At 44.7% G+C, this 23,967-nt stretch overlaps 2 protein-coding genes across 4 annotated transcripts; one reads left to right on the top strand and one right to left on the bottom strand.

Annotated features, from left to right (window-relative positions):
- Positions 1 to 726: 726 nt before the first annotated feature.
- Positions 727 to 8,031, bottom strand: LOC123427413 (protein WHAT'S THIS FACTOR 9, mitochondrial). Of its 3 annotated transcripts, XM_045111450.1 has the most exons (4): positions 6,569 to 8,031; positions 3,121 to 3,233; positions 1,446 to 1,824; positions 727 to 1,041 (listed from the first exon to the last, which is right to left on the bottom strand). In XM_045111450.1, exon 1 carries the CDS (start codon positions 7,848 to 7,850, stop codon positions 6,636 to 6,638), a length of 1,215 nt encoding a protein of 404 aa, XP_044967385.1. In that variant the 5' UTR covers positions 7,851 to 8,031; the 3' UTR covers positions 727 to 1,041; positions 1,446 to 1,824; positions 3,121 to 3,233; positions 6,569 to 6,635. The 3 variants fall into 3 exon arrangements, with proteins under 3 accessions (XP_044967385.1, XP_044967384.1, XP_044967386.1); XM_045111449.1 differs by lacking the exons at positions 727 to 1,041; positions 1,446 to 1,824; positions 3,121 to 3,233 and adding an exon at positions 4,152 to 4,373 and having other exon boundaries at positions 6,569 to 8,029; XM_045111451.1 differs by lacking the exons at positions 727 to 1,041; positions 1,446 to 1,824; positions 3,121 to 3,233 and adding an exon at positions 4,271 to 5,905.
- Positions 8,032 to 8,844: 813 nt separating this feature from the next.
- Positions 8,845 to 10,281, top strand: LOC123430607. The gene is made up of 2 exons (XM_045114459.1): positions 8,845 to 9,401; positions 9,494 to 10,281. The coding sequence occupies exons 1-2, from the start codon at positions 8,931 to 8,933 to the stop codon at positions 10,130 to 10,132; spliced, it is 1,110 nt and encodes a 369-aa protein (XP_044970394.1). The 5' UTR covers positions 8,845 to 8,930; the 3' UTR covers positions 10,133 to 10,281.
- Positions 10,282 to 23,967: the final 13,686 nt, after the last annotated feature.

Below are 23,967 nucleotides of genomic sequence, written 5' to 3'. Positions count from 1 at the left end.
TCTAGACTACTAGCTAGTGTAATTCTGTCTACTGACCGGAAAACAATTAGTTTCCTCAAGACTACTTTTCGGCTCCACCACCTTGTGTCGCTGTGCGTCAATTTATAACTTGTGATAAAAATGCTTTGGGAGCGATCATCTGACAATTGGGAAGGGCAGTGAATTTACCTGTTGTTTTCTCCTTTCTTGTATCAGCAGGTTCAACAACTAAGCTGGAGAAAGATAAGCTGAGAACTGATTTTGCATCAGGTTAAGCCACTTGTTGCTCCCTTATCGATTCAGTTTCTCATGTGGCCTTTCCTATCTCCAGATGGCAGCAGAGACGTCCCAAACAAGCCGTGTTAATTTCGTTGCCAAATTCGAAGGAAAATTTATATGAATTTGTTCAAGCCTATCTAATCTAAGGGCTCCTTTGATTCAAAGGAATTCTATAGAATTTTCAAAGGGTTGAATTCTTAGAAATTTTTATTACATTGGTCCCTTGATTCATAGGATTGAATCTCATGATTTTTTTTCTATGAAATCTTTTGGACTACATTTCACAGCAAATCTAACATCCACTCAAACCTCCTTTTACAATTTCTTTATTTTTCTGTGTCACCAAAAACTTCTTGTTAATCATATAGGTTCAAATGAGCATGTCACTCCAACCCTCTATTTTTTTTTCTGCGTTTTCAAAATCATGCGAATCAAGGAGGCCTAAGAAAACGGCACATGAGCAAACAGTTCACGAACCCCCAGCTGGAACAGCAGGAACTGAGGTGACATGACTCTGAAAAAAGGATCTGACGTGCTGCTAAAGGGCACATGTCAAAAACAGGACGGGCAGCAAGAAAAAAGATAGGGGGAGGAAAATTCCAAGATGGCCCGGAACAAATCACGGAGCTGGACTGGACAATGATGCATCATCCTATGCGCATGCAATGCAATTAGCACTTGGCAGGTAACCGCATGATTCTCATTCTTGGAGTGGACGCTGCTGCCCGGCTCCTCTGCAAACAGATTGCAAGTAGCAGCTTCCATGCACCACCGCCTGCGCACCTGCACCTCCAGTTTTCACGGTCAGATGAATGGCATGAGTGAATGATGCCTCATGGTTCTCATGTGACCCTCAAGAATAGACGAAGCAAATAAAAGCAAGTGCCATTTATTAGGCCACCCTCTATCAAGTTCAGTACCACCGGCAAAAATGGCCATGACCGAATTTCAGTGCATTTTGGTCACGCAATTAGCTTTAGTGATCTCTCGTGCTTTCTGCTCCAGCCTCTAGGTAACAGTAGGATGCATGCGTGAACAGTGGAAAAGGGGAGGTGTGAAGGACAAGATGGATCATCATCATCAAAGAGGAGGCATTATCTACAATGATTAGTAGACATATATTCTAGGGCTGTCAGCTGGCCCCAGAGGTTAAACTAGCAGCTAGCATCACGAGACATTGGGATTACCTATTCCTTTTGACAAAGTTCCGAGCGATTAGCAAGGATGTCTAGCCGTCCGTCCGTCCGGGCATTGGAGTCCAGGAAAGTTGCAAAGTCCTAGGCTGGTCTTCCGGGGCATGCATGTGCCTGTGCTCCGTCCATCTCTCCAATGATGCTTGGTTGCTTTAGCCTGATAAAAAAGACATGATGTGAGGCTGTGGGGGCTTCCACCCTTGGGCACAACTGCGAGGAATCAGGACAAGGTTTGGCATTGCCTTCTTTTCCCTCACGGTTCATCATGGTTGCCTTGCACGGCAGGGTCAAGTTGCTGCCTCCTCTGGGTGTGCCGTGCAGGGAGACTCACGTCTTCTCGCCTTCTTATTTTCCTTGGTAAAATTTTGGGATGCTGGAGGATGATGTATTTTTTTACATGCAGTAGAAATAGAATAAGCATGTGGCATTTCGAGGATACTACACCAAAAGTGAGCATTTGAATATCGCAAGGAAAAAAAAAACAAGAAGAAAACACAGTGGAGGACTCTGCGAGAATTCTGCTACTAAGGGTATACAAATAAATAGAGCCTCAGCCAATGCTTTGCTCTTGGAATCTTGCTGCCACCATAAAAGCAAAACAAACATCTTAAGAATGGTCCGTGCAACATGCTACTCGCATAATATACTCCCTCTGTACCTAAATAATTGTAGTTATGAAGCACTAATCTAGTTCTCTCCAACTATAGTTATTTAGGTACAGAGGGAGTACATATTTTATGCAAATGAAAATTTCAGTGTAATTGTAAAAGGCTGAATGAAAAGCAGCATAAGATCATCTGCAAATGGTATAATCTGTCTGTCATTCTTGACACTTGGAGCATGTAGTACAACGTACTGTATGCGCTTAACAGAGAAGCATCTTTGTAAAAACCTAGCGGCTGCTCAAATGGTGATGTACCAGAGAGCATTACCGACTCAGCAAACAGTTCATAAGAAAGAAAAGAATAATATCCAGATCAAGAAAAACACCTTTGGGTGTAAACAAGAAACATATCATGTGCTTGGGTTGCTCCGAAGAAGTCCTAAAACAGACTCTCGATGAGACTTCAATGAATTATGCACATCAAGATTCAAGTACCCTAGCCAATTACTCCCTCCGTTTCAAAATATAAGACTTTTTAGAGATTTCACTAGAAGACTACATACAAAGCAAAATGAATGAATGTACACTCTAAAATATGTCTATATACATCCGTATGTAGTTTATAGTGCAATCTCTAAAAGGTCTTATATTTAGGAACGGAGGGAGTAGTTGACAACACGTCGAAATCCACAAACAAGGTTTTGTGAATCTACAGCAAGTTGACAGCACTCTGAGATATATAGCTAATTGGTTCTGCAAGAGAATCAAACTGAATGGCAGACACATCATCCAGAACAAATCTTTAGCTGTAGCACTTTTCGGAGCTAAAAACACAAGGATAAGTCAATTAAGCTTGGCTTTCACATTATCCTCTTAACAATGATATTAGCAATTTTCCGTGTGAGATGAATGAGAGTGAACTTTGACATGTTAAATTCATAACAGTTGTGCATTAATATTTGCACATGGCACTCTGCAATTCAGTTGGCAACAAAAATGACTACATCTGACAAGAGGAATGTCAAAGCCAAATTGGCAATAAGCCACTAAAATGTGCATACTTACGGTAGAAGCTTGCTGTTTCTTCCTTCTTGCTACTGGTGAATCCGGCAGCTTCTTCTTTTCAGCTTTACTGTAATCTTTAGCAGGTGGCTTGCTGTAATTCTGTCCTCAGAAACCTGAAATTGCCCATTGTCCTGATGATATGTGACTCCAAACAATGACAGTTGTTTTATTCATTGAATTACACAGGCAGAATTGGCTCGCTTATAAGATTACAATGCTTCATCTTTTGCATTTATATCAGCAAGCAACAAATCACGGAACAAAGTATGTAGTCCGCTGGGCCACCTATATGAAGAGATATCTGGCAAAGAATAATGAGGGTCGGAATCCTGCACAAGGAGATCTTGGTAACCCGCAGGCTTGATCAAAGCAATTCAACATTGGGAATCAGGACTATTTATGTTCGAAACAAAAAGATTTCAGTTCCTTGATCAACCCTTCTTTTTCCACTGAAATGATGGATCTACACTTCACATAGTTGATGTAAATATAGACATCACACAGAATTACAAATGTGCAATAAACTTCGTTCCACCAAAGAGAGACGGTCCTTGTTGATCATAAGCATACATTGTCGATGCACATCATAGTAATCTTGATCTGAGAGGGAGTTTGACACACTATATGAAGTGATACATTTATCAAGCAATACCTTGATTTGGGAGGGAGTTTGACACACCAAATGAAGTAATACAGATATGAGAAGAAAAAAACATCTTGCTTGCCAGATGAAGTGATACCGATACTAAGCAAAATCGATTCACATGACTTCATAGAACAACTTATACCAATCACCCAAGTGCGCACCTGAGACTGAGAAGACGGCTTAAGATTACACACAGATTGATGCTCTGAGAAAGGACCTACTGAAGCAGAAAATCATTTGCCCAATTCAAGGAGCGAACTGACGCAGAAGAGCACACCGCCTGATTTCCTAACCTTGGAGTTGGAGCCTTGGAAGTGCCAGTTGAAAAGCCAAAGATACTTGAAAGTAGCAACAATATATGAGCATTTTAGGTTCTATTACGGCATTTAAGACTTATAACCTCTTAAACTAGCATTGAATGTCACATTGAACTTGCTACAGAAATCTCATGCAGGGGCAGACTAAGCCTGAAATAACCAAAACTGCACCATTTTCGAAAAAACAAGAAAGAAAGAACATGACTTCAGAATAATCGTAGCAAGCTCAATTCATTTGTGTTACAAAAGTTGCCAAGACTGCAATGGCTCCATGGTCAGCATCACTTTAGCTGCAAAGATTGTAAGGAGCAAGAGTTAGAGGCACTGCGACACTCTGTCGATCAATCTATCATTGGTGACTCGTGAGAGAGGCTGGTTGCTCTCACAACAGATAACGTTTTCCACCCCACAAATGAGCTGAGTCAATCTACAAATATCTACATCATATTCCAGTTTAATCCAAATTCCAAGCAGATCGTCTGCAATCCAGGGAATCATAGTTTGCATTTGGTCGTGGTCTGCCCAAATATGATCAAATCATTGTCTGCCCAAACAGGATGCAAGTATCACCTACTAAGCCGGCATCTAATTTGCAACCATTACCTAGGAAAAGCGCATGTCTGACTTAGTCCTAGTTAGGCTTGCTTCATGCCTAAAAGAGACACAGTGATACTTGAGCTTCTCGAAGCTAGGCTATCAAGCAGCCTTCCAAGTTATTTCTAGTTTTCTAGTACGCCCCCATGCCAACCAATATTAAAAGAGTCAGAGTACCTCTAGTACTAGATACTACTACATGACAACTTGACAGTTTCTAATATACCAAGTTACCAACAAGAGTAATGATTTCCCCTAGAAAATGTGATAACATGTTCTAGAGTAATACCACCCTGTAGTAAATACAACCACTCAGCAACCAACAAAGCTAAGATCGCTGCCACTCTGTTTTGTGTGCATCACAAATTGAATAAGAAGCTGTACATGAAATGTGTTCAGTTAATATCTAACATTCAGTTAAATCATGATGACTCTCATCTCATGCTATCCAGAGAGCAGAGAGAGCCATAGGCACAAATTTTACCTCGACAAATAAAAGATCACCACAGAAACTAGGTATCTAAAGAAGCTTTCTACATCTCAAGCAGTACATCAAAATCTTATGATTGCAACTCACGATGGTATTATGATTGCCTTCTGAAACTGCTCATTTCCAGGAACTAAGTTAAACCAAGTTGCTGAAAGCCATGTGTGAATCCCCAGTTTACGGGTACTAAGTTGAAACATGTTGCTGAAATCCTCACCTGAGTGAACTCATCTCAAAACAGCAACACACGGCAAGCAGAAATCACTATCCAGAAAATAAGAAAGAAAGAACGTGGCTTCAGAACAATCGTGGCAAGCTCAAATCATTTGCCCTACAGAAGTTGCCAAGACTGCAAAGGCTTCATGGTCAGCATCACTTTGGCTGGAAAGATTGTAAGGAGCAGGAGTCACAGACACTGTGACACTCATGTCTATCATTTGTGACTGGTGAGAGAGGCTGATTGCCATCACAAAAGGTTAGCAACAGATAAATGTTTTCCGCCTCACAAATGAGCCGATTTAATCAAGAAATATCTACATTCTATTCCAACTATAATAAAATTCCAAGCAGTTCTTCTGCAGTCCAGGAAAGCATAGTTTGCATTTGGTCATTGTCTGCCCAAATTTGATCAAATCATCATCTGCCCAAACAGGATGTAAGTATCACCTACAAAACCAACACCTAATTTGCAGCCATAACCTGGCTAAAGTTCATAACTTAGTCCTCGTCTTGCTTCGTGCCCTAAAAGAGAGGCAGTCAAAATTAAGCGCCTCGAAGCTAGGCTATCCAACATCCAGGTATCAAGCTGCCTTCCGAGTTATTTCTAATTTTCTAGGTGCCTATGAAAATCAATATTAAAAGGGTCAGAGTACCTCTAGCACTAGACACTACATTACGGCTCGACAGTTTCTAATATACGTACAAGAATAATGGTTTCCCCAAGATGTGACAACATCTTCTACAGTAATACCCCTGTAGCAAATACAACCATTCATTACAATAATCAACAAACCTAAGATAGCTGCAACTCTATTTTGTGTGTGTCACAAATTAAATAAGAAGCTGTACATGAAATGTGTTCGGTTAACTATCTAACATACAGTTGAATTGTGATGACTCTCATCTCATGCTATCCCGAGAGCAGAGAGAGCTATAGGGACAAATTTTACCTGGACAAATAAAAGATGACCATAGAAACTAGGTATCTAAAGAAGCTTTCTACATCTCAAGCAGGAAATGTAAAATACATCAAAATTTTAGTGGAACTAGCAGTTCACAATGGTATTATGATTGCATTCTGAAACGGCTCATTTTCAGGAACTAAGTGATACCAAGTTGCTGAAAGCCATGTGTGAACCCCTAGTTTACGGGTACTAAGTTGAAACCTGTTGCCGAAATCCTCACCTGAGTGAAGTCACCGCCCATCATCTCAAAACAGCAACATCCAGCAAGCAGAAATGACCATCCAGTGTCAATCAGAACTATCGTGTTCATCATAATCATTATTGCTATGCCCGTCATCATCCACAATCTCCATTCCAAAGCACTCAACATCAGCATCCTCATCCATCCCCTCTCCTTGAAACCCCTCATCTCCATCCAGTGTACCCTCCTCTTCATCGTCATCCTCATCTAAAACCAGCTTGGAAAGGCCCTTCCCACGGTACAACACGCCAGTGCGCATCACATACTGTACCTTGTCCCTCACAGCCGCGAGAGGGTGCTTCTCCACAAGCTTCCCCCTCTCGTACCCCTCGCGAAGCACCAGTGTCGTCGTCTTGCACTTCAACGACAGGTAGAATACTCCAGGATACCGCGTAAACAACCTTGTGAACTTGTGAGGCAGGCCAAGCTCCTCGCGGAGCAACCGGATCGCATTCCTCCGGACCATCTTGTGCACCATCAGCCCGAGCAACTCATGCAGCAAACCAATGTTCCTCTTCTCGTAGATATCGCTATCAGGGTCGATCCCTGAGGCATCATCATACGGGGAGATGTAAGGTAGCCGATGGAAATCATCCATCCAAGCCTTGACCTTCTTCATCCCTCCGTACCCACGCGGGAACCGCATCGGGAACGCGAGGGGGGCATGCGACGAGGACGGCGGACGGGACAGGTCGCGGTAGGTCGCCCCGGTTATAGCCTCGGCGTGGCGGCGCTGGAGGGAGGATATGGCGATGTCGTCGGGGAGGCGGGCGGTGGAGAGGGAGATGTGGTTGTTGGAGACCGCGAAGAGGTCGGGGTGGGAGGAGGGGAAGGAGGATGCGAAGTCGTAGGGCAGGCCGAGGTCGAAGCGGAGCGGGAGGATGGAGGCCAGCGGGAGCGACCTGGAGCGGGTGAGGAGGAGGAGGCGCGCGAGGCGGAGGTGGGAGTCGACGGCGGAGGCGCGGGCGAGGCGCCCGAGGAGGATGTCGGAGGCGGAGGTGAGGGAGAAGGCGGGGAGCGTGGGGAAGCGCGGGTGCGGCTGCTCGGCGAAGAGGGTCGGGTGGCGGCGGAGGAAGCGGAGCACGGGGACGGTGAGGCCTAGCGGCTTCTGGAAGCGCGCGAGGGAGCGGGCCGGCACGGGGGACGAAGGCTGGCGGGCGAGGTAGTCGAGCATGAGGCAGGACGCGCGGATGGAGGTGGTCCGGTCGATGATGTGGTCCAGCCCGCGGTTCTTGACCCACTTGAGCCGCACCTTCTGCATGGCGTGGCGGCGGCGGTGGCGGTGGCGGTGGCGGTGGCGGTGGCGGAGGTCACTGGTGTGGAGTGGAGGAGACGGCGGAGGTCGAGGGTGGCTGGCTGGCGGCGCGGGCGGAGTGTTCGGGCAAATGCGTACAAGCAGGAAGGGCCGAGGCGAGCAGAAGGGGAAGAAGAGGCAAATTTCTGGCCACTCGGCCTGTTTTGGCCTCGACTGCTGCTAGGCCTGTTTGGTTGGGCTTTTCAACGGTCCAATACTTGTGAGTGTGTGTGAGTTCAAAAAACAAAAACTTGCGAGTTCCTGACACTGCAGAACAGATCGTGCTTCCCTTGAGAAAATGAAAAAACCGTGCTCGAAGGCCGGTGTTTGGAGGAGGGCCCGCAGCAATAAAGCCGAAGTTCAACCCTGTGCGAGGGTTTGTGCCGGCAACGACCAAGGAGGGATCGCATGTGTAGGGAGGGATGAGGGGACGTCCCCGCGGCCTTTCATCGATCGAATTCCGGCAGCGGCAGCGCGGGCAGGGCGAAGGCGGGGTGACCGGAGAGGGCGGCGAAGGTTGGTCACGGGCGTTCGAGTATCCAGCGAGTAGAAACGAACGCATAAAATGAAAGACGCGCAATGTTGTTTTACTCCGCGCACTAAACCAACTATACCGCGCGTGTTGAAAGGTCCGAAACGACTACACGCATGTAAATAAAACATTTTTTCCCGCGTGGTATTACAATAAGGACGTTTGTTGGAGATCCTCTAACTCGCTGGACTATGGTAAAAGACCATCTTGGATCTCTGAACAGCAGCAGCACAGCATGCGTGACCTCAACAGTCCATGCAACACTAACCCATCAAAGAATGGCGGTGACGGGTAGCTAAGCCAATACCAAACGACTCGAAATACTACGTTGCGTCGACGACCATGGCACGTAAACCTGTTGCATGTTCCTGATCGACTTGCACGAACCGCGTATAAATTGGCCACCTCTTCCTAGTGATCTCCAGTACACCACTTCTCGGCAAGGCTGTACATTTTTTTGAAGGCGAAAACCCTACGCCTGGGTCGGCCACGACGCTCGCAGACGCAGGGCAAGAATGGCGCAAATCCACCTGGAGTCCATGCAGACCGCCGTCCCCACGCGCGTCGCGCTGGAGCGCGGGCGGACGCTGCCCATCGCCGTGACCGGGCCGCCGATCGCGGCCGCGGAGCTGCAGCACCGGTTCCGCGTCGTGCTCTACTACCACGACCGGCTGGAGGGCGATGCGATGGCGCAGCTGGAGCAGGCCGCGTGGGTGCAGGAATCGCTCAGCGCGGCGCTGGCCGACCACCCGAAGATGGCCGGGCGGCTGTGGCGGCGGCGGCACGCCGCCGGCCGCGGCGATGGGCCGTGGGACTGGGACGTGAAGCTCTGCGACGCCGGCGTGCGGCTGCTCATGGCGTCGGTGGACACGACCCTGACCGCGTTCCTGGAGGCGGAGGACCGCGAGAGCAAGGAGCCCGCGCTGGCGCTCTGGACGGACGTGGAGGCCAAGGACCCCGAGAAGTGTTCCCCTTTCGTCATGCAGGTATACGTGGACTTCCCTTCGTGCAATTTTGGAGTACGTCCTGAGCTAAAAATCGCACAAATGTCGTGCTTGCTTCTGCCTTCTGGTCGCAGTTGACGCGGTTCCATGGCGGCGGCTACGCCATCGGCGCGTGCTGCAGCCTGCTCCACGCCGACCCGCTGTCGTTCATCGACTTCCTCAAGTCGTGGGCGCGCACGCACGCGCAGCTGCAGGCGCAGGACAAGCTCGTCCCCGACCACAACCAGATGCTACGGTACACGCACTACTTCCGAAACCCAGGCGCCGCCACGAGGCGTCTCAGGTCCACCCCCCTCGTCTCCGTGGCCGGCGACGCCGCGGCCACCGTGCTCTTCAGGGTCGCCGGCGACGCGCCGGACCGCCGCGCGCTCGCCGAGGCGTGCGTCGCGCAGGCCAGCGAGAAGCTGGGGGTGGAGAAGCCGACGCGGTTCACGGTTCTCGCCGGCGACGGCCTGGGAGGGCTGAACGTCCTGCGTTCCCGCGCGGGAGGTGACGGGGAGATGACGCCGCCGCCTCCGGGACACTTGCTTCGAGGCGCGTGCTGGCAAGAGGCTGGTCTCGAGGAGGCCGTGCTGGATCTGGAAGGGTGCAAGCCCGTGCACGTCTCCTGCAGCATCGTCTCGCCGTGCGCCGAGGAGGGGATCGTCGTTGTGATGCAGGCAGGGGCCGGTGCCGAGCTCTGGGTCAGTGCGACTGTTCCGAGCAGGAAGTGATCAAGGTGGACACGCCACGTCACATGATATACGTCCACGTATTTTAGTGGCAAAAAATAGCGCAATAACAAACATACTGTTGCAAGTGGAATCGAGAGAACGAAAACGAAAGACAAGAATCGACGAGAATGAATGGGTGTACTTTATTGATTGATGAACGAGGTTTATATAACGCGATGGTTCTAATGTCGGTTCCACGGGAGGCGACGCTCCGTGCGAGGTGCGTCCGTTCCACATCAGGATGGAACCGCCGTGAGCAGTTGAGTTAGAAGGAACGGGGATTCTTTCCCAAATGACAGTCGGGTTATTTTGTTCTTAACACCCCCCTAATCACCGCTTGATTCACTGCTTGATGATTATATGTAAAAGTCCATCTTGATTAAGTCTCCTTCAAAAAAACCCTCTCGGAAAAATGTGAGGAGTATGGTAGGATATGCTGCTAAAACTCCTTTAAACCGAGTTGAAAAATAAGGAGAAAATGATATAGCACATAATGATTTTATTGCCTCTCTTAACTCAATATGAAGTAGATCCATAGAATATAGAGAACAACAAATATGTCGTGTATACCTTCCTAAAAACCCCGGTGGGGAAAACAGACAGTATGACATAGGATCTTATATTGATATTACCTCATTAAAAACCTTAATGCGAACCTGAACAGTAAACTCATTAAGGGAAAACGAGTGTAATATGATGCTTTGAACATGCATAATTCAGGAAGACACTCCCCCCTGATTCTTGCAAATCTCGAAGCCGTCGCATACCAATTCCATAAATATATTTCTGGAATGTAGAAGTTGGTAGAGACTTCGTAAATAGGTCAGCGAGGTTATCGCATGATTTGATTTGCCAGACATTTATTTCCCCACTCCTTTGGAGCTCATGAGGATAAAACAACTTTGGGGCAATATGCTTAGTGATATTGCTTTTGATGTATCCTGTTTGCATCTGTGCAACACAAGCCGCATTATCTTCATAGATAATGGTAGGTGATTCGATAGAACCAATTCCAATGACTGTTGTATGTGGTTTATCATTCTGCGAAGCCACGTGCATTCACGTGATGCCTCATATAAGGCAATTATTTCAGAATGATTGGTAGATGTTGCAACTAGAGTCTGTTTCGAAGACTTCCATGATATAGCAGTTCCACCATGTAGGAACACAGTCGGTTTGCGATCTGGCATTATGGGGATCAGATAAATAGCCAGCATCTGTGTATCCAATTATACCGGAGTCCAGATTTCTCTGAAACTTAAAGAACATGCCAAGATCCTTTGTGCCTTGGAGATATCGAAAGACATTCTTGACTCCCGACCAATGGCGTTTGGTGGGAGTTGTGCTGTGTCTAACAAGTAGATTCACTGCAAATGCGCGGTCAGGTCTTGTGCAATTTGCAAGATACATAAGCGCTCCAATGGCATTGAGATATGGAACCTCGGGTCCCAACATCTCTTCTCCATCATCCCTTGGCCTGAACGAATCTTTCTCTACGTCTAGAGATCGAACCACCATGGGAGTTTTAGATGGGTAGGATTTGTCCATATTAAATTTCTCCAATATTTTCTGAATATAGGCAGCTTGGTGTACCATTATTCCTGAGGTAAGGTGCTCGAGTTGGGGACCCAAGCAAAATTTGGTTTGACCCAAATCCTTCATCTCAAATTCCATCTTTAGATGATTGCGTGCTTCATCAATATCTTGTGTGTTGCCGATGATGTTGATGTTGGAAATATGCCCTAGAGGCAATAATAAATTAGTTATTATTATATTTCTTTGTTCATGATAATCGTTTATTATCCATGCTATAATTGTATTGATTGGAAACACAGTGCATGTGTGGATACATAGACAAAACACTGTCCCTAGTAAGCCTCTAGTTGACTAGCTCGTTGATCAGAGATGGTCAAGGTTTCCTGACCATAGGCAAGTGTTGTCACTTGATAACGGGATCACATCATTAGGAGAATCATGTGATGGACTAGACCCAAACTAATATACGTAGCATGTTGATCGTGTCATTTTGTTGCTACTGTTTTCTGCGTGTCAAATGTTTGTTCCTATGACCATGAGATCATATAACTCACTGACACCGGAGGAATGCTTTTTGTGTATCAAACGTCGCAACGTAACTGGGTGACTATAAAGATGCTCTACAGGTATCTCCGAAGGTGTTCGTTGAGTTAGTATGGATCGAGACTGGGATTTGTCACTCCGTGTGACGGAGAGGTATCTCAGGGGCCCACTCGGTAATACAACATCACACACAAGCCTTGCAAGCAATGTGACTTAGTGTAAATTGCGGGATCTTGTATTACGGAACGAGTAAAGAGACTTGCCGGTAAACGAGATTGAAATAGGTATGCGGATACTGACGATCGAATCTCGGGCAAGTAACATACCGAAGGACAAAGGGAATGACATACGGGATTATATGAATCCTTGGCACTGAGGTTCAGACGATAAGATCTTCGTAGAATATGTAGGATCCAATATGGGCATCCAGGTCCCGCTATTGGATATTGACAGAGGAGTCTCTCGGGTCATGTCTACATAGTTCTCGAACCCGCAGGGTCTGCACACTAAAGGTTCGACGTTGTTTTATATGTATTTGAGTTATATGGTTGGTTACCGAATGTTGTTCGGAGTCCCGGATGAGATCAGGGACATCACGAGAGTTTCCGGAATGGTCCGGAAACAAAGATTGATGTATAGGATGACCTCATTTGATTACCGAAAGGTTTTCGGAGTTACCGGGAATGTACCGGGAATGACGAATGGGTTCCGGATGTTCACCGGGGGGGGGGGGCAACCCACCCCGGGGAAGCCCATAGGCCTTGGGGGTGGCGCACCATCCCTTGGTGGGCTGGTGGGACAGCCCAAGAAGGCCCTATGCGCCAAGGATAGAAAATCAAAGAGAAAGAAAAAAAAGGGAGGTGGGAAAGGAGAGAAGGACTCCACTTTCCAATCCTAGTTGGACTAGGATTGGAGGAGGACTCCTCCTCCCTTGGTGGCGCAGCCCTTGGGGCTCCTTGAGCCTCAAGTCAAGCCTCCCCTCCCTCCTCCTATATATATGGAGCAACTAGGGCTGATTTGAGACAACTTTTCAAAGGCAGCCCGACCACATACCTCCACGGTTTTACCTCTAGATCGCGTTTCTGCGGAGCTCGGGCGGAGCCCTGCCGAGATCAGATCACCACCAACCTCCGGAGCGCCGTCACGCTGCCGGAGAACTCATCTACCTCTCCGTATCTCTTGCTGGATCAAGAAGGCCGAGATCATCGTCAAGCTGTACGTGTGCTGAACGCGGAGGTGCCGTCCGTTCGACACTAGATCGTGGGACGGATCGCGGGACGGTTCGTGGGACGGTTCGCGGGGCGGATCGAGGGACGTGAGGACGTTCCACTACATAAACCGCGTTCACTAACGCTTCTGCTGTGCGATCTACAAGGGTACGTAGATCAGAAATCCCCTCTCGTAGATGGACATCACCATGATAGGTCTTCGTGCGCGTAGGAATTTTTTTGTTTCCCATGCGACGTTCCCCAGCAGTGGCATCATGAGCTAGGTTCATGCGTAGATGTAATCTCGAGTAGAACACAAAAGTTTTTGTGGGCGGTGATGTGCGTTTTGCTGCCCTCCTTAGTCTTTTCTTGATTCCGCGGTATTGTTGGATCGAAGCGGCTCGGACTGACATTACTCGTACGCTTACGAGAGACTGGTTTCATCGCTACGAGTAACTCAATTGCTCAAAGATGACCGGCGAGTGTCGGTTTCTCCAACTTTAGTTGAATCGGATTTGACCGAGGAGGTCCTTGGATGAGGTTAAATAGCAATTCATATATCCCCATTGTGGTGTTTGCGTAAGTAAGATGCGATCATACTAGATACCCATAGCAGCCACGTAAAACATGCAACAACAAATTAGAGGAAGTCTAACTTGTTTTTGCAGGGTATGCTTGTGATGTGATATGGCCAATGACGTGATGTGATATATTGGATGTATGAGATGATCATGTTGTAATAGTTAATATCGACTTGCACGTCGATGGTAAGGCAACCGACAAGAGCCATAGGGTTGTCTTTAAACTAACATTTGTGTTTGCTGATGCGTTTACTATATTGCTAGGACGTAGCTTTAGTAGTAATAGCATAAGTAGCACGGCAACCTCGATGGCGACACGTTGATGGAGATCATGATGATGGAGATCATGGTGTGGCACGGGTGACAAGAAGATCGTGTCGGTGCTTTGGTGATGGATATCAAGAAGCACAAGATGATGGCCATATCATGTCACTTATGAATTGCATGTGATGTTAATCCTTTTATGCACCTTATTTTGCTTAGAACGACGGTAGCACTATGAGGTGATCTCTCACTAAAATTTCAAGACGAAATTGTGTTCTCCCCGACTATGCACCATTGCTACAGTTCGTCGTTTCGAGACACCACACGATGATCTGGTGTGATAGACTCAACATTCACATACAACAGGTGCAAAACAATTGCACACGCAGAACACTCGGGTTAAACTTGATGAGCCTAGCATGTGCAGACATGGCCTCGGAACACAAGAGACCGAAAGGTCGAGCATGAATCGTATAGTTGATATGATTAGCATAGCGATGCTTACCACTGAAACTATTCTCAACTCACGTGATGATCGGACTTGAGTTAGTGGATTTGGATCATGTACCACTCAAATGACTAGAGAGATGTACTTTTTGAGTGGGAGTTCTTGAGTAATATGATTGGTTGAACTAATTATTATGAACATAGTATAGTGGTCTTTGCGAATTATGATGTAGCTTGCGCTATAGCTCTACTGTTTTTATATGTTCCTAGAGAAAATTTAGTTGAAAGTTGATAGTAGCAACTTTGCGGACCGAGTCCATAAAACCGAGGATTGTCCTCAGTGTTGCGCAGAAGGCTTATGTCCTTAATGCACCACTCAGTGTGGTGCACCTCGAGCGTCGTTTGTGGATGTTGCGAACATCTGACATACACATTTTTGATGACTACATGATAGTTCAGTGCGTAATACTTAATGGCTTAGAATCAAGGCGGCGAAGACGTTTTGAAACGTCGTGGAACATAAGAGATGAAATTGAGATTTCATGCTTGTGCCCTTATTGAGAGGAATGAGACCTCCGACAAGATTCTTTGTCTACAAAGTAAAGGAGAAAAGCTCAAATCGTTGAGCATGTTCTCAGATTGTCTGAGTACAACAATCGCTTGAATCAAGTGGGAGTTAATCTTCCAGATGAGATAGTGATGGTTCGCCAAAGTCACTGCCACTAAAGCTACTAGAGCTTCATGATGAACTATAACATATCAAGGATAGATATGATGAGCCTTGAGAGATTCGCAATGTTTGACACTGCGAAAGTAGAAATCAAGAAGGAGCATCAATTGTTGATGGTTAGTAAAACCACTAGTTTCGAGAAGGGAAAGGGCTAGAAGGGATACTTCATGAAACGGAAAACTAGTTGCTGCTCTAATGAAGAAACCCAAAATTGAACCCAAACCCGAGACTAAGTACTTCTGTTATGAGGGGAATGGTCACTGAGGCGGAGCTACCCTAGATACTTGGTAGATAAGAAGGCTGGCAAAGTCGACAGAAGTATATTTGATATACATGATATTGATGTGTACTTTGCTAGTACTCCTAGTAGCACGAGGGTATTGGATACCAGTTCGGTTGCTAAGTGATTAGTAACTCGAAATGAAAGCTATGGTATAAACGAAGACTAACTAAAGGCGAGGTGACGGTACGTGTTGGAAGTGTTTCCAAGGTTGATGTGATCAAACATCGCACACTCCCTCTATCATCGGGATTGGTGGTGAAACCTAAATAATTGTTGTTTGGTGTTTGCGTTGAGCATGAACATGATTGGATCATGTTTATTGCAATACGATTATTCATTTAAAGAGAATAATAGTTATCTATTTGCTTGAATAAGTACCCTCAATGGTTTATTGAATATCGATCGTACTGTTACACATGTTCATAATATTGGTGCCAAAAGATACAAAGTAATAATGATAGTACCACTTAGTTGTGCCACTGCCACTTGAGTCATGTTGGTATAAAGTGCATGAAGAAGCTCCATGCTGATGGATCTTTGTAGTCACTCATTTTTGAAACATTTGTGACATGCAAACCACACCTGTTGGTATAAATGCATGAAGAAGCTCCATAGAGATGGATCGTTTGGACTCACTTGATTTTGAATCACTTGAAACATGCAAAATCATACCACATGGATCAAGAAAGTGACTTGTTGAAAGTAATACATTTTTTATGTGTACAGTCCAATGAGTGCTGAGGCACGCAGTGGATATCGTTATGTTCTTGCTTCACTGACGATTTGATTAGATACAGGAGTATTTACTTGATGAATCACAAGTCTGAAATATTGAAAATTTCAACGCTATTTCAGAGTGAAGATCATCGTAACAAGAGGATAAGTTGTCTACGATATGATCATAGAGATGAATATCTGAGTTACGGGTTTTTGGTACACAGTTAAGACAATGTGGAAATTGTTTCGCAATTCATACCACCTAGAACACCATAGTGTGATGGTGTGTCCGAACGTCATAGCCACGCCCTATTAGATATGGTACATACTATGATGTCTCTTATCGAATTGCCACTATCGTTTATGGGTTATGCATTAGAGACAACCGCATTCACTTTAAATAGGGCACCGCGTATTTCCGTTGAGATGACATGGTATAGACTATGGTTTGGAGAAACCTAAGTTGTCGTTTCTTGAAAGTTTGGGGCTGCGATGCTTATGTGAAAAAGTTTCATTCTGATAAGCTCGAACCCAAAGCGGATAAATGCGTCTTCATAGAATATCCAAAACAGTTGGATACATCTCCTATCTCAGATCCGGAAGCAAAGTGTTTGTTTCTATAAACGGGTCCTTTCTCGAGGAAAGGTTTCTCTCTAAAGAATTGAGTGGGAGGGTGGTGGAACTTGATGAGGTTAGTGAACCTTCACTTCAACCAGTGTGTAGGAGGGCGCAAGAAGATGCACTACTAGAAAAAAGGCTGTTAGTGGCGCACCTATTTTGCCTATTAATGGCGCACTATAGGTGCGCCACTATTATCACACCACTACTAATAAATAGTAATGGAGCACGCCTGGTGCGCCACTGTTAATCTACATAACAGTGGCGCACCACCTGGTGCGCCATTACTAGGCCCAGAAGTGCGCCACTGTTGTGGGTTACTAATGGCGCACTTTTTTTGCTTTTATGATATTTGCACAGGTTACAAAATATATTACAACACAGAATATAAACAACACAACATATAAACAGCAGATTTATCGAATACAATAGAAGATTAGTCTCCGAATACAATTCATCATAGTGATACATATATAAGTGATGTAGAAGTAAGTGATACATATTCTATATAATAGTTTCATAAAATATCATCACATCATCTCGAAAATAGTGATACATAGTGATGTAGAAGTAATCATCATAGTCAATGAGACATCATATAACAAAAGTTGGTCACTAGTCATAATCACAACTCCTCCTCATCATCATCGTCAACTCTAACACATTGTAACACATCATCACATCATCTCAGAAATAGCTAATAATCATCATAGTCATTACCACCAATACTATTTAATACATTGTAGCACATCATCACATTAACACATTGTAGCACATAATAACACATTGTACCTAGGACCTACTCCTCTGCTTAGGTAGAATATCATAAAACAAGATAGGCCCTGACTCTCCATTATGGAGAATGGAGATCATCTTGTCTCCAATTCTTGGCCTACGCACAATGTTGCTTCCAAGTAGCTCTCTACGATAGACCATACGTTTTTCCAATCTTTGATTGTCATAACTTCATCGGTTTTAGAAATCCGGTATGGACATGAGTGAATCAGATACCTAGGCTGACCTGGCCGTGCTGGTCGTATCATCATAACATCAACACGACCTCGTGATAACATCAGATGAGGCACACAATCTTCCGGGATTTTCTGTTGAAAAACATAATATTGGCTTTGTAGCTAGCAATGTAGTTTAGTTTTACAAGAATTTATGCAAAAGATGCATGGATGTCATAATAGTAGAAAATCTTACCATGCAATCTTCATGCATGTTACCGTAGTTCACCACGTGCACTAGTGGCACATATTGACCATAATGTTGGGGAGTTTGCTTATAGGTATTGTAATTCTCAAGATCATTGATAAATTGGACAAGACGATGTTTCTCCTTACAAGTTAATCCCGCTTAATCATTGTAGTAATAGGTTATGTCTACCATTTTCCGTACATTTTTTGAAGAACGAAAATAAGCTGTCAATGGAAATAAGTTGTCAACTATTTTTAAATAAACAATATAAATTACTTAATAAATGTGGTTGAGAAACTCACATAATGGTAGAGCTGGAGGCGTGTGTACATCGACCCAGATGTCGATATTACCTTCAATTTCATCTTACAGACGAATATCAAAGGTGATAAGCATATTAGGCTCAAATGCATAAGCCTTGCATAGTGCTACCCAAGTTTTGCATTCAAAAAAGGAGTAGGTGTCTGCATTGTACAATTTTACGGCAAAAGTATAACCATGCTCGGTCCTCAAGTGAACCATCTTTACCTCCATATTTATTTCAGTACTGAAACCAATCTTATCCAACACATAATGTCTTGCATGGCAGGGGATACACTAGTAGAATAGTAAAAAATAAAAATTATAAGTTGAATCAAAAGAAGTCATGCTTAATTAAGAAAAAAGATTTGTTGTTGTGACTTACTGTATCCACTTCGAAGTCCTCATCCTGCATGATGATGAAGAGCCTATCATCAACTAGGTAAGGCGTGTCGCACATGCCGCGCTTGTCTTGGCATTATTCGCACATAACGAATTCGTCGTCACACATTTCCTAAAGCATAGAAAATTTGGGCATGACATTTACTAAAAAGTAGACATATGGAGCGCCTGAAATTTGCCGGAACGGAAATGAATCAACATTCCGGCAAAACATTAAGTTGACCAAACCTCAGAAATACAAGCAAAGCTACCAAACATGAAGAGCACTATTTCGGTGCAAGGGAAGTATCAAAAAGGAAAAGCATGAATGAACAAGAATAAAGAGCATCAACATTCTACTTTCATATTTGTCAGATAATAATTGGTTCGGATTTTCTTTCAGCACGGCAAGCACCCTAGACAGATTTAGGAATTACTTAAAGGTTCTAACACAAATATTTATGCACAGTATGTTACTTGCCTACTGTTTGGAGATTACAACATCATAATATATTCCTCCCAGAACACTAGATGAAGCAATCTCTTCCCAAATTCCATTACTAAGCAGATGCAAATTTTACCCTCAAATGCATCAAAAGAGTGTGGCGCTTTCTGTTTGGAGATATGTTCCTCCCAGAATACTAAACGAAGCAATTTCTTCTTGATAAGCGGATATATATATTACACTGTAACGAAGATGGAGCTCAACATCACCAATTTGAGCACTCGATCCAAAATCTAGCTTCAGCACAACAAACACTCGCCATACCTAGCCCAACGAACTTGCAGGGTTAACATAAACAGTCATTTCAAACCTACTTCTCGCCCAATCAAGCAAATCCTACAAGAGGCAGCAAGCCGCGGCGGGAACACCGACACAAACCGCGGACTGATTTAAAGAGTCGTTCGTCCGACTAGGATCAGGATGTATTCATCCATCACGTATACGGACACAGCCTGGCTGCCCAACAACAACAAGGAGTACAATATACAGCGGCTAGTACGATATACGTCTAATTAAAAAAAATGTTCGACATGAAGAGGCAACAACCTGTTGGAGAGAAGAAGAAAATACCACGACTGAATAACGACGTGATTAATTGCGACTGAGATTGGTTAAATCTCAATCGACTTAGAATGTATGGTTTGATTCATTACTAGGTTTTTTTATTTTGTTTTTGATAGGTTGCCGGCTGGTTAGATTTATTAGTTTTGGCGGCTAGTTAATTGGAGTAGCTACATGTATATGTATATAACTACATCTTCAATGGACGGCGCGGCGTCGGCATCGGCTTCGGCATCGGCCGGAGTAGTCTCCTCGCAGCTCGCTACTCCAATTAACCACTGAATGTTTGTGGAGCTCGGTGTTGCATGTTGTCCACTGATCATCTCCTCCAGCTGTCTTCTAGATGAGCCTACTACTAATCCATCGCCGTTAAATTTAGTATCACTTTGTGGAAAGTCGTCTCGTTGTTAAACCAACCGACGATGACGGCGGCGGCGACCAACGAAACAACCCAAGAGCCAGAGCCAAAGACAAATTCAATTCAAACGAGTCGAGCTGGCGGCAACAACAGCAGAATGATGAGCGCGGCGTATGGCAGGGTAAACCCTAGGGGACCGAAGGAGGCGTGAAGGGAGGGAGGGGGGCGAGAGGGGTGAACCTCGCGGACGCAGGAGGAGAGTGCTACGGCAATAGACAACAACGCCAGAAATTGGCACGTTGACGGAGACTTGGCTTGCGCTGGTTTTTCCCTTGAAGAGGAAAGGGTGATGCAGCACAGGAGCAGTAAGTATTTCCCTCAGTTTGAGAACCAAGGTATCAATCGAGTAGTAGAATCTCGTCAAGTCCAGAGTACCTGCACAAACACAAAAGAGCTTGCACCCAATGCTATAAAGGGGTTGTCAATCCCTTCAAGATTGATTGCAAAGTGAGATCTGAAGACGGAAGGTGCAACGAAGTAAAAGTGCAAGGCTGAAAATATGGTGTGAAGTAGACCCGGGGGCCATAGTGTTCCCTAGATGCTTCTCTAAAAATAGCAAATATTACGGTGGGTGAACAAATTACTGTCGAGCAATTGATAGAACCGCGCAAAGTCATGACGATATCTAAGACAATGATCATACATATAGGCATCATGTCCGAGACAAGTAGACTGATACTTTCTGCATATACTACTATTACTCCACACATTGACCGCTATCCAGCAGGCATCTAGTGCATTGAGTTCATGACAAACAGAGTAACACCTTAAGCAAGATGACATGATGTAGAGGGATAAACTCAAACCAATGATGAAAACCCCATCTTTTTATCCTTGATGGCAACAACACGATGCGTGCCTCGCTACCCTTTCTGTCACTGGGTGAGGTCACCGCACGGTATGAACCCAAAACCAAGCACTTCTCCCATTGCAAGAATCATAGATCAAGCTGGCCAAACAAAACCCACAACTCGAAGAGAATTACAAGGATATGAAATCATGCATAAGAGAGATCAGAAGAAACTCAAATAAGATTCATAGATAATCTGATCATAAATCCACAATTCATCGGATCTCGACAAACACACCGGAAAAGAAGATTACATCGGATAGATCTCCATGAAGATCATGGAGAACTTTGTATTGAAGATCCAAGAGAGAGAAGAAGCCATCTAGCTACTAGCTATGGACCCGTAGGTCTATGGTGAACTACTCACACATCATCGGAGAGGTCATGGTGTTGATGAAGAAGCCCTCCGTATACAAATCCCCCCTCCTGCAGGGCACCGGAACGTGCCCCAGATGGGATCTTGCGGAGACAAAAGCTTGCGGCGACAGAAAAGTACTTTCGATGATCTCATGATTTTTTCTGGAATTATTGGGAATATATAGGCGAAAGACCTAGGGCAGAGGTGGCCCAGGGAGCCCACAAGCCTGAGAGGCGCGGGCCCCCTGGCCGCGGCTAGGGGTCTTGTGGGGTCCCTGGTGGCCCCTTGCCTTGGTTCTCAAGTTTCCCGATCTTCTTCTGTTTCGGAAAAAATCTTTTTGGAAGTTTCGTTCGTTTGTACTCTATTTAAAATCCTCCTCTGAAAGGGGTCAAAAACACGGAAAAAACAAGAACTGGCACTTGGCACCGAGTTAATAAGTTAGTCCCAAAAGGATATAAAAGGCATACGAAACATCCAAAGTTTGACATGATAATAGCATGAAACCATCAAAAATTATAGTGCGTTGGAGATGTATCAAGCATCCCCAAGCTTAACTCCTGCTCGTCCTCGAGTAGGGAAGTGATAAAGACTGAATTTTTGATGTGGAATGCTACCTAGCATAGTTGTCCTTTGTGACTTCTTTCGTGTGACATGAATGTTCAGATGCATAAGATTCAAAACAATAGTTTTCTATTGACATGAAAACAATAATACTTCAAGCAAACTAGCAAGGTAATCATGACCTTTCGAAATAACAAGGCCAAAGAAAGTTATCCCTACAAAATCATATAGTCTGGCTATGCTCCATCATCCCCACACAACTAATTTAAATCATGCACAACCCCGGTATTGGCCAAGTAATTGTTTTCGCACTCTTACTTTCTCAAACCTTTTATAACTATCACACAATACATGAGTGTGAGCCATGGATATATCACTATAAGTGGAATAGAGTGTGGTGGTGGTTGTGAGACAAAAAGGGAGGATGGTCACATTGACTCGGCGTATCAAAGGGCTATGGAGATGCCCATTAATATATATCAATGTGAATGAGTAGGGATTTCCATACAAAGGATGCACTAGAGCTATAAGTATGTGAAAGCTCAAAAGGAGAACTAGTGGGTGTGCATCCAACTTGCTTGCTCACGAAGACCTAGGGCAATTTTGAGGAAGCCCATCATTGGAATATACAAGCCAAGTTATATAATGAAGATTCCCACTAGCATATGGTGGTGACGAAACGAGAGGCTCTCAATCATGAAGAACGTGGTGCTATTATGAAGCACAAGTGTGGAAAAAGATAGTAGCATTGTCCCTTCTCTCTTTTTCTCTTTTTTTTATTTGGGTTCTTGGGCCTCTTTTTTTCTCTTTTTTTATTTGGGCTCTTTGGACTCTTTTTTTTTCCTCACATGGGATAATGCTCTAATAATGATGATCATCAGACTTTTATTTACTCACAGCTCAAAGCTCAGAACGATGACTCTATAGGAAATGCCTCCGGCAGTGTACCCGGATGTGCAACGATCTAGCTTGGCGTATGACGTTGAAACATCTCGCTAGCTATCTTATGATCATGCAATGGCAATATGAGAGTGACGTCACAAGTCATGATACGGAACGCTGGGAGTTGCATGTCAATATATCTCGGAATGGCTATGAAAATGCCATAGTAGGTAGGTATGGTGGCTATTTTGAGGAAGGCATATGGTGGGTTTGTGCATCGGCGAGAATTGCGCGGCACTAGAGAGGCTAGCAATGGTGGAAGGTGAAAGTGCATCTATACCATGGACTCACATTAGTCATGAAGAACTAACATACTTGTTGCGAAAGTTTTTATTAGTAATCGAGACAAAGTGCTAAACGCATACTCCTAGGGGAAGGGTTGGTAGGTGTTAACCATCGCGCGATCCCGACCGCAACACAAAGGATGACAATTAATAGATCAATTATGCTTCGACTTCCTAACATAGCGGTTCACCATACGTGCATGCTACGGGAATCACTAACTTCAACACAAGTATTTCTAGATTCACAACACCCTACTAACATAACTCTTAATATTACCGAATCCACGTCTCAAAACTAATTGAGAGGAATCAAAACTTCTCTTTCTACTCAATGCACATGAAGATGGAGTTTTTTGTATCCTCTTTGGGTACCTATCACCTTTGGGACTACTTTCATAGCACAAGCCAACTACCAAGTCACGCACCGTCGTGCTCTAAAAGATCTTAGTGAAGCACATAGAGCAAAATTATCTAGCTCAAAAGATATAAGTGAAGCACTATGAGCATTCTAGCAAAATCATGATGAGTGCATGTCTCTCTCAAAAGGT

The sequence above is a fragment of the Hordeum vulgare genome, chromosome 2H (genome assembly GCF_904849725.1).
Source record: "Hordeum vulgare subsp. vulgare chromosome 2H, MorexV3_pseudomolecules_assembly, whole genome shotgun sequence".
NCBI lineage: Eukaryota > Viridiplantae > Streptophyta > Magnoliopsida > Poales > Poaceae > Hordeum > Hordeum vulgare.
This window is presented reverse-complemented; position numbering and strand designations above follow the sequence as displayed.

Bases quoted from the DNA above. Each gene is read 5' to 3' on its own strand.
- LOC123427413 (XM_045111450.1), bottom strand. From the start codon at position 7,850: ATGCAGAAGGTGCGGCTCAAGTGGGTCAAGAACCGCGGGCTGGACCAC.
- LOC123430607 (XM_045114459.1), top strand. From the start codon at position 8,931: ATGGCGCAAATCCACCTGGAGTCCATGCAGACCGCCGTCCCCACGCGC. The intron at 9,402-9,493 runs GTATACGTGGAC...TTCTGGTCGCAG, and splicing joins GTTCCCCTTTCGTCATGCAG to TTGACGCGGTTCCATGGCGG.